The 12,041-nt window shown below is 26.0% G+C and overlaps 1 protein-coding gene across 5 annotated transcripts in view; it reads right to left on the bottom strand.

Moving 5' to 3' along the window:
* LOC100203327 (protocadherin-23) overlaps positions 1-12,041 on the bottom strand; it is a 64,764-nt gene that overhangs the window by 3,607 nt on the left and 49,116 nt on the right. For all 5 annotated transcript variants that reach the window (XM_065798113.1, XM_065798116.1, XM_065798115.1 and 2 more), the window contains 2 exons: positions 6,741-6,806; positions 492-612 (listed from right to left, as the gene is read on the bottom strand). In XM_065798113.1, the coding sequence (XP_065654185.1) occupies positions 492-612; positions 6,741-6,806 (187 nt within the window). The remainder of the gene's footprint in view (positions 1-491; positions 613-6,740; positions 6,807-12,041) is intronic.

Raw genomic sequence — 12,041 nt, 5'->3', positions numbered from 1 at the left:
AGCACTTACTTCTATGTGGATGTAATAACTGATGGAGAAAATTAAAAGAACAACAACATTAAAAACAACTTTAAAATACTTTGATTTATGAAAGTGACAATCAATCTAAAAAAAAATATTCAATTTTGCTGACTGCTAGGACTCTTGTCAAATCCCCTAGCAAACTATAAAATGACATGAATGGTAAATTTTTAAAAGTAAACTATTGGTGTAAAAAAGTTTATAACTGAATCTAAATCTTGTTTCTATGACTATATTTCTACATTTATTGATGATGTGATATATGATATGAAAAATGTAAATTTTTAAATATAATATATATCAAATGATTATAAAATTAAAAAAATGTAAATTTTCAATATAATATATATCAAATTGTAAAAAAAAAAAAATGTAAATTTTTAAATAAAATATATAAAAATATAAAGCATAAAGCCTAACATGCCTAAGAAACTGATTGTCATAGCAAATAAATTAAAAAAAAATTTAACCTCATTGTACATGTTGCTAGGATCATAATCATACTTTTCTGTTGATCTATTAAGAAAACCAGTCATTTGAATATAAGATTGAGGCTCCCCAACTTGAGATACTGACTCAAAACCATTGTCCCTAAGAAGACATTTTCTCATTTATATACATATTTTATTTACTACATTTAATACAACCTACTACAATTTTAAAAATATTGTTACAATTTACTAGAAGTTTAAAATTATCAGTTTAAATCTTGATGTTTGATAAAACCAGTTTAAATCCTGATATTTGATAAAATAACTTATTATTAGTTTATGACTTTACTGTAACATAAAGGTTTTTTTTATTTAATATAAAAATTTTACTGCTTACTAGTTTTTTTACATATTTTTAGACTACGCAAAAGGTCTTAGTACATAAAACTAAAATTAATTGTATCTAAAATAAAAGAACACCTCTTACTGAAATATTCCATGGGTATTCCATAGAATTCCATGGAAATCCCATGGAATTCTGAGTAAATTATAGTTTTCCCATGGAAATTGAAAATAGGGGAATTTCCATGGAAATTGAAAATAGGGGAATTTCCATGGAAATTGAAAATAGGGGAATTTCCATGGAAATTGAAAATAGGGGAATTTCCATGGAAATTGAAAATAGGGGAATTTCCATGGAAATTGAAAATAGGGGAATTTCCATGGAAATTGAAAATAGGGGAATTTCCATGGAAATTGAAAATAGGGAAATTTCCATGGAAATTGAAAATAGGGGAATTTCCATGGAAATTGAAAATAGGGGAATTTCCATGGAAATTGAAAATAGGGGAATTCCCATGGAAATTGAAACCCCATGGAATTCCCATGGGTGAATCATGGTTTTTTTTCATAGCTCATGTAGCATCTTGTAAGTTATAATCATTTGTATCTTGATTAAATAATATTTCTTGCATACTTCTGTTTTTCTGTAATTAATAAGATTATATAAATTATGTTTTTTATAATGCATCACATTTAATGATTCAAACTAAATATACAGACATAAACAACTAGACATTCTTGCAATAGCTAGAATATGATAAATGTATGCATTTTATAATGCATCATAATATGATATTATCAGAGATGCAGGTCTCAAGACTTAAATTTTGGTCCCGAAATGTCTCGAGACTCATACTTAACTGTCTTGGTCTTAAAGCTTAAAGTCTTGGTCTTAGTCTTGGTATTGAGTCATAATGTCTTGGTCTTAGTCTTGGTCTAATATTATCATATTATGATGCATTATAAAATGCATATTCTAACTATTGCCAATAGCTTTGCTTACTTTGCATAACTTGCAACAGTATAGCAAGTATGTCAAGTGAATCAGTTTGATTTTTAATGTTTATTTACTACAATTATTTTAGTTTTAATGTATATTAGATAACAATATTTTACATTTGTACTTTTTTTTTTGCATACCATGTTTTTCTTATAGTACTCCTCATTCTAGTTTTAAATATGCAGCCTTTTTTTTTTCCTATCACAACAAGTTTTAAAGATATTAGGGTTTAAATCTCTAATATTTGGTGTAAAATCATTAATACTGTCACACAAAAAAACTTCTTCAAAAGTATGTCAACCTGGGTCTCAAAAAAAGCATTTTTTTTTACAAAGATTTTAAAAAACATAAAAATTTTTATTTAAAATTTATTGGCAAAATAGGGATTTGAACCTTAATATCTTTATAACATAATGTATGCAAAAAAAAAGTACAAAATAAAATTTTGTTGCCTTGTGTAACCGGTAATTAGATAAGCTTAGATAAACAGTGTATCGGATAAGATTTGATAACTAATGTACACAAAATATAGATAAACAATGTATCGGATAAGATTTGATAACTAATGTACGCAAAATATAGATAAACAGTGTATTGGATTTGATAACTAATGTACACAAAATATAGATAAACAGTGTATTGGATTTGATAACTAATGTACGCAAAATATAGATAAACAGTGTATTGGATTTGATAACTAATGTACACAAAATATAGATAAACAGTGTATTGGATTTGATAACTAATGTACGCAAAATATAGATAAACAGTGTATTGGATTTGATAACTAATGTACACAAAATATAGATAAACAGTGTATTGGATTTGATAACTAATATACACAAAATATAGATAAACAGTGTATTGGATAAGATAACTAATGTACACAAAATATAGATAAACAGTGTATTGGATTTGATAACTAATGTACACAAAATATAGATAAACAGTGTATCGGATAAGATTTGATAACTAATGTACGCAAAATATAGATAAACAGTGTATTGGATTTGATAACTAATGTACACAAAATATAGATAAACAGTGTATCGGATAAGATTTGATAACTAATGTACGCAAAATATAGATAAACAGTGTATTGGATTTGATAACTAATGTACACAAAATATAGATAAACAGTGTATTGGATTTGATAACTAATGTACGCAAAATATAGATAAACAGTGTATTGGATTTGATAACTAATGTACACAAAATATAGATAAACAGTGTATTGGATTTGATAACTAATATACACAAAATATAGATAAACAGTGTATTGGATAAGATAACTAATGTACACAAAATATAGATAAACAGTGTATTGGATTTGATAACTAATGTACACAAAATATAGATAAACAGTGTATCGGATAAGATTTGATAACTAATGTACGCAAAATATAGATAAACAGTGTATTGGATTTGATAACTAATGTACACAAAATATAGATAAACAGTGTATCGGATAAGATTTGATAACTAATGTACGCAAAATATAGATAAACAGTGTATTGGATTTGATAACTAATGTACACAAAATATAGATAAACAGTGTATCGGATAAGATTTGATAACTAATGTACGCAAAATATAAATAAACAGTGTATTGGATTTGATAATGTACACAAAATAACTAGTACTATCTTTTTTAATTTTTTTCGCTTTGTTAACATAAAGATGTTTGAAGTTAAAACACTTTATTGTATGGTAAATGTTCATTAGGTTTTAAAACAATTTGCCTTTTTGTTGATGCGACCATTCTAGTAGGGATTTAGTTAGTGACCAGATCTAGTAGGGGTATTTATTATGTTTTTTCTTTACTAGTAAATAGCAGAACTATTAGAATATGTAAATAATGTAAAAGTTTATGAATAATTAAATTAATTATACTTTAATATTTTATTTAAATTACTACATTATAAGCTGACAGGTTTGACTGGCAATATAAACAATGTTGTTTATCATATATATTATTTATAACATAGTCGGATTTTATATGCATATAATTTTTTTTTAAACAGTTCAAAAGCTGTCTAATTAAAATAGTGAATTGAGTTCAAATTAACCAGAAAAGATATAAGCCTTATATTTGGGATTTAACTTGTAATTATGTTCCAAGAACAACTTATTGTAATGATGTTCCAAGAACAACTTATTGTAATGATGTTCCAAGAACAACTTATTGTAATGATGTTCCAAGAACAACTTATTGTAATGATGTTCCAAGAACAACTTATTGTAATGATGTTCCAAGAACAACTTATTGTAATGATGTTCCAAGAACAACTTATTGTAATGATGTTCCAAGAACAACTTATTGTAATGATGTTCCGAGAACAACTTATTGTAATGATGTTCCAAGAACAACTTATTGTAATGATGTTCCAAGAACAACTTATTGTAATGATGTTCCAAGAACAACTTATTGTAATGATGTTCCAAGAACAACTTATTGGAGAAGAAAAACTATGGTAATGTTTTAAAAATATCAGAAAAATAATTAATGCGCAAGATATAACTTCACAGTTAAATGTAAGCATACAAAAGTAATGTTTATCAATAATACAGTATTATCAATAATGCGGTAGTGGTGTAGTGGTAGAGCGCTCACCTCATAAGCGAGAAGTTCCGAGTTCAATCCCCACCACGTCCCTTGTAGTACCGTGCTCAACTTGTTTCTCCGCGCAGCGGCCTTGTTCGTCAAGGTTCGTGTCTTGGAGTTGAGAGAGGGTTGTAACCACAAAAAAGTAGCCTCCTCGACTGTAGTGGCCTCCTCGGCCTTGGGGAGGTGAATTTAAAAAAAAAAAATACATAATATATAATAAAATAATATTTATATATAATATTTATTATAATATAATTACTTTTAATTGTTTATATTTAACCAATGTGAAGTGCTCGTCTAAAGTAAAAATAAATTAATTTATGCACACACTTTTATATTTATCATATTTTTACATTACTATACTTAATAAATATTTATAATATTTATTATGTTTTAAATAGTTAAGTAAAAATATAATAAATTTTTTAATTTAATAGTGTGTGAATAAGTCACTTTTTGAACCCGAAATCCTTAAGTATAATGGTGGCGAGGACTCTAGGACTCCAGGCTTAAAAACAATTAGTTTCAAGTTGTTAAATTTCACGAGTTTTTTTATATAGCAGATCATAAGTCAACCAACATTTTCAGAGCTTCTGGAAACCAGAGATTAGGAACAAATATAGATATAAAGCCAGAGTCTTTTTGGGACCTGTCTTTCAGATAGTTCAAATGAAGAAGCAAGTTTTTTTTAATTACCATTTATAAGTAATAATATATTTTTTGCTGCCTTGTTCTATATAAATGTTACTAACATACAGGTAACATTTATATATGTATTAGTTCGTTCATAAATCTTTTTATTTTAACTTATATTAATCAGATTACTACATTATAAGCAGAAAGGCTTGACTGGAAATATAAATGATGTAGTACACCATGCAGATAGCTTGGGCAAATATTGATAAATCTGTTACTCCTTTTTTCTATATAAATGTTACCCAACATTTGGCAACATTTATATAGAACATTTAAAAAGTTGTGATACATAATTATAAAGTTAATTATAATAGATAATGATTAATAGTATAAATAATTTAGTAAATAAAGAAAATTACTTAGTATGTATATATTAATTTTATGATGTATTGTCTAGATTGGTGAAACAGACAATGATACTAACTGTGGTGAAAACAATAATGAATATCAAAATGTGAATGGTAATTTGTTTGACAATTACCTGGTTCTGCAATGCTCATGTTCAATGACAAAATGGTTTCTGCTACAGTTGGCACTGCAATCGCATATACAAATGGCCTAAATATTTTTTTGAGTTGAATATGTTGTATTGATGATTCTTTTAAATTTATTGAAGCTTGAAGTTATTAATTTTCAAATTTAAATATACTATTTTTATCATATAGTTTATATAAAATAATAAATATGTAAATTGTTATATTTTCAGTAAAAATTGTTTTCATAATATATTTCACTTGTTTATCACTGTATGTATATTACTTAAAGTATGGTATTACTTTTAGTCTTTTGTTTTATTTATTTTCAGTATGCACATAAGTATGTATTAAATATTGTGTTAAAGTCAAATTTCAATGTTTAGATGCATTATAGCTATTATTTTTCAAAGATTTGTAGGATTCAACAAGATTGAAGTTTTATTTTGTTTATTGATTTTATTCCGCAAAAGCGATCACATAGATTAAAAGAACTCAAAAATATTAGCGAGTTGTGTGATAAAATTTGCGTTTTATGGTTTAAATGACAATTGAAATAACATTAGATTTCAAAAAACTTGAAAACAAAACGTGCTATTTTACCATGGAAAACTGATGGAATTTCCATGGGTATTTGGAACACCTTTCTATGGAAACCTAACGGACTTTCCATGGAAAACTCATGGTTTTCAAGTGTTCTAAATACCCATGGGAAATCCATGGGTTCTTTCATAGATTTTCCATGAAAATTTTCTGTATGGGACACTACATAAAAATAAAGTTTAGCCAAAACAAAGATAGAGACATGTTTTAAAAATACCAAGCTTTTTAAAAATTTTTTGCATTCAATTCAAATACTACACAAATATTTAAGTACAATAAATTAAGTTTGATACCTATTTACAACAAACAAAATTCTCATGCAATAAAAAGCACTATCATACACATAAAAAAGTGAATGAAGCTGATTTATTATCATTAAAAGATACTGTTCAGTTTTTACACATAGAACCCAATCATTAAAGTAGTATTGTAGTATTTATAAACAATGCACACACACAGATATATATATATATATATATATATATATATATATATATATATATATATATATATATATATATATATAAAAGAATAAGAATAAATTAATATAAAATACTGTTTCATACCACATTCTCATTTTTGATGATGAACTGAGATCATGCAAAGTTGTATGTGGTGTATTGTTTTCATTTCTAAACAAAAATTCTTTTTTTTTTTTAAATTAACTTTCATAATACTTACTTATATTCCCCTTATTTAAATACTGTTGTATTAAATATAAGAACTGATTTTAATATTGTTTCTAATGTAAATTTGTTAATTTGTACTATACTTTGGACTGTTGAATCATATTAAAATACAAAAAAAATCTTTAGGATATTGTATTAACATTTTTTGTATATCGTCAGGGATAGTGCAAGTCCGCTTTACTAGCATCGGATATCCTATCTGATAAATGTAGTCAATTTGAGCTTTCATGGGCAATGCATGCAGGATTCTAATTGGCAACCGCTAATATTGAGGTTACTTTCATTAGACCTATAGAATGCAAGTTATTGCCCAAGAACAATACTGTGTATCTGGGGTCAGTATATGTTGGTACCGTGTATGTGATCGGTTATCATCTGGAGCGTATCTGTAATGTTGTTGTTAATTCGACATGTTAACTTCGGTTAAAAAATTCAATAATTGAAAATAATCAACTATAATAACAAATAATTGAAAGTAATCATTAGGTAAGTTTTGGTTTTATTATCTACATACAAATGTAATAAAGAAAAAACATTTTTTTTTCGTTTGTTGACCATTTTTGTAAAACAAATTTTACAAATATGGTTAACATACAAAAAAAAGTTGTCTTTAAAAAAAGTTTAATTGTTTTTTTTTTTTAAAAACCTCATTGTGTTTAATTGTTTTTTTTTTAAAAACCAATAATGCGCGATCATGTTTTTATAAAGAGAAAAGTGTTTGTTTACATTTTTTTGTCGATTAATACTACATTTTTTAACTTATTTTTACTATCTATATAATGTTGAACTATTATTAAAAAAAAGAATTAAAAAAATTATTCTGTAAAGTAGTGTATGTTATTTAGTGCATGTTCTGTAGAGTACTGTATGTTGTGTAAAGTATCGTATGTGCTGTGGAGTACTGTATGTTTTACATAGAACTGTATGTTGTGTAAAATACTGCATGTATTTTTATATTTAAAATATTAGTTAGCAGCCTAGATAAATCATTTCTTTTCAATGATATTCAAAGTTATTTGTAAATTTAGTGTTAAAAATTGAAGTTTACATTAAAGTATTACAAAACAAAAGTAATAAACAGTAAATAAATAGTCCTATATTAATAATAATAGTTACTATAACTATATATATATATTGAATATAATTTTTACTATTTATATATGTTGAACAGATAGCTTTTATTCAATCAATGGACAGCAATAATAATTTTTTTCATGAAAGAAACTTGGAAACTGAAGTAGCAGTTGAATCTAGGGAAAGGAAACGAAGAGCAGAACAAATGTCTTCAGAAAGATTTAGGAATTAGAATTTGAGAATGTTAGGTCATGAATACACAGGTTTTAGAAAGACTGGTGAGGAAAAATTTTTACAAGATGCTGTAAGACCTGGACAAAAACTTGGAGAGGCTTGTAAGTTAAACAAATGCTTAAATAGTAATGTGATTAACTGCAAAAAGTTTACAGTGTAAGATTAGATACTTTAAAAAAATTTTAGGAGATGAGCTGGATAGCCAAGAAAATCTTTGTTTCATCTTTAGCTGATAAAAAGGGCTAATACAAGGGAAGTATTACAAAAGCCTATTATTTAAAGAGTAGACAGTTAGGTACTGGCTAGGAGAAAATTCTAATAGGGATACAACAACAAAATATAATGATACTGCATGGCTTTGGCATTCATTGAAAGAGTTAGTATATAAATATTTTTAAAAGCCATGCCTAAATAGCCTTCTCACTACTGCAGAAAAGAAAATAAAAAAATAAGGAACCCATAATACAGTTTAAATGTGAGCTCTATCATATCTACGTTAAAATTGCTACAAAAAATGAACAGAGATTGGTTTTCAGAAAACTATTTGAAGATGTTTTGAAAGATGAAAACATAGCTTTGTTTTAACCAGAGAAAGATGCATGCTATCTATGTTGTTCATATAAAACAGGAAATATTACAGAGCAAGAGTATCAATAACATGTATCACAAAAAGATTTAGCTAGACAGGAAAAAGCTTTAGGCAAAATACCTGCAAAAAATAGAACAATTCATCTTATCACTGCTTATTTACAAGCAGTGAAGTTGTCCATACTTGACAGTGAGTGCAATGTATTTTTAAAATAAAACTGATGGTTCATTATTTTACAATATACAATCTAGGCACTAATAAATTTAAGTGTTATTGGTTTGAGACAACAACTGATTTAAAGACATCAACTTATGCTTCTTTTTTTGTTGATTATTTAAATAAAATCATTGAAATATACCCCAAAAGAGTCATAATTTTCACTGATGGATGCATATCACAAAATAGAAATGCCATAGTTTCGAATACACTACTGTAATTGGCAATGCGAAAAAAAGTAGTCATCAAACAAATATTTTTAGACAAAAGGGTCATATTCAAATGGAGGTGGATTCAGTTCATTCGGTAATAGAAAGTTAAAACACCACAAACTTTTTACCTAGTCAATACTCTTTAGTTACCAAAGAAGCTAGGCACAATCCATCTCCATATGAGGTAACAATGGTAGACCATACATTTTTTAAAGAATAAAGTATTAAAAGCTACCTTATTTAGGATACAATCCGTCCTGGAAGAGGTACTAGAGTAAAATGTGTGATTAATATCAGATTTCTAAAATACAATCCCAATGGTACAATAGATTTCAAACTAAGTTATGATGAACAATTTAAACAATTACCACAAAAAGAGTTCAATCAGTGATTCCACCACAACAAGTGATTTCACCACAACACTTTACTGAAAGATTGCCTCAAAATTAAAATATGAACATTTACAACAGTTAAAAAGTGTTATATGCAAAGATTGGCATGAATTTTATGACAACTTACCTCACAAAAAAGACCTTACAAAATTTACCTCACAAAAATGAATAATTTTCTTTTATTCTGCTAAACTATAACTAAGATGACAGTTGTTATTTTTTGAGTAGTTGAAATAGTTCTTATACTTTTTTGATGTTTTTTGTAATTTTAATGTTAATGAGTATTAATTCTTATACTTTTAATATCTAAAGTTCTTTTTTGATTTTTTTTGTAATTTTAATGTTAATGAGTAACATTTTTCTTAATTTATAATCATAAAAATTTATTTATAAAGTCATAAAGATATATATTTGTTAGATAGCTGAAGATGTTCTTTTATTGTTACGAGTTTATTTCGTGATATTATTTCTAAAACTTGCTCTATTGTTTCTAATAAGGTAATTGAAAAGGCTGTATACAGGCTGAGTACAAGCTGTAAAATGTCCATGCTGAGTAAAATGTAAGATTAAAGCAAACTGTTATTGAAATATTGTTATAGTATCAATGTTTATATTTTAAAGAGATTTCAGAATATCAAGCCTTCCTGGGAAGCGTGTGCGGTCACACACATTGTTCTTTTACGTTCAAAGTAATTTTATTAGACTAACTGACCACAGCAGTTTGCGCCTTTTAACTTATAAAGCATTTCAATAAATCGTGGCAAAAAGAAACAAAAGTTTAATTAAATAACTAGTAAACTTATTAATTAAAAAAAGAAAATAAAAAAAAATTAAAACAAATAAAATTTTTATACAACTTTTGTATTCTTCTTTTTAGAGTCGTTGTTGAAAAAAGCATCTTTTATAACGATTTAACAGCAATTGAAAGTTTTTATATGCAATTTATTCACAATTTTTATCAGTCCATATAATTAAGAAACTAATTTGCTATGTACGCTAGAACTATAAGAAATTTTGTTAATTTTTTTTCTTATGTTTATTCATTTCTTACATCTATTCAATTGTTATATTTATTCGTTTGTTACATTTATTCATTTATTACGTTTATTCGTTTATTACAATTATTTGTTTATTACGTTTTTACGTCTTTTCGCATTTAAAAAAGTCTTACGTCTTTTCGCATTTAAAAACTTATCTAATAGGAAAATAAGAAAATAAATTGTTATTTATTTGTAAAAAATATTATTTGATTAATAAATTTTGTTAATGACAGAATAAGTTAAATAAAAGAATAACATATTTTCTTTAATAAATGTATTTACCACATTTAATGCATGTATGAAATTGTTTCTCAATAATGCCCAATTTCCAATGTTAATACGAGTTACTAGAGATAATGAACATAACAATTGCTCTGCTTAAAAAAATGTGTTTTAAAACTTAAACAAAAGTTTATAGGCTCCTAATAATTTTGTTAAGAAAGTTCAGTAAATTAGCAATGTACTAGCCCACAAAATTTTGCACCATCATTTCATTTTTTTAACACGAAAAACTTTTTCATCATCACCATTGTTTCATTTTTTTACAACAAAAATTTTTCACAAATAAATAGCAATTAGTTTCTCCTTTTCCTGTGCATTGATAAAAACAGCAATGACATTTGAAAAAAAAATTTACAAATTTACAATTTGTCTGTGTTTCTAGCGCCATTTATAAAGTATTTCCTTTATATACTGACTAAAAAAAGTTGTGAAAAATTGTATATCAAAAAATATTTTTATTTTTGTTATATTCTTATCGTCTTTTTTCCTTAACTAGTATCAATTTTGGTAGTGGAAAATAACAAACGCTCTAAAAATAAGATAAAAAAAACAGTAAATACTTAATAATATTATTTTTTTGAAACAATTTTTTTTTTTTATTAATAAATTTTTTTAAACTTATTTTATTAAGTTTTTCTATTACTTATAGTGGGTTCTTTTCTTCGAGTATTGCTGATTTATTATTTAGTTTCTTACAGCTTTATTTTGCTGTAAATTCTTAAAACGCTTACTATATAAAAATGTGGTCAAGTTGTCTAAAAAAAATTACTTTAAGCAGGGATGTACAAGGCATGCAACCACACGAGCTTTCCGGGAAGACTTGGAATATATATTTTTTCTTTTTTAATTAAGCTTGTAAGATATAAATGATGTTATCATTTGATTATTATATATTTATTATTTCTTAATATTATTACAAGTTTGATTTCAATACCGCTTAACTTACTCTATGGGATACCATTGTGGTGAACTTGTGGTGAAATCAAATCCGCATAAGTGTTCTAGCGACTAAATTATAACTATAACACTATAACACTATATATATAACTATAACACTAATAGCTATTTTGACGTAACAAAAAACATGAACAAAGGTCTTTATGCCAAAATGAGCCCAAAATCTGTTTAAATAAAAAAAA

Source organism: Hydra vulgaris, chromosome 05, assembly GCF_038396675.1.
Source record: "Hydra vulgaris chromosome 05, alternate assembly HydraT2T_AEP".
NCBI lineage: Eukaryota > Metazoa > Cnidaria > Hydrozoa > Anthoathecata > Hydridae > Hydra > Hydra vulgaris.
The sequence above is the reverse complement of the archived record's forward strand: the minus strand, read 5'-3'. Positions and strand labels throughout refer to the sequence as shown.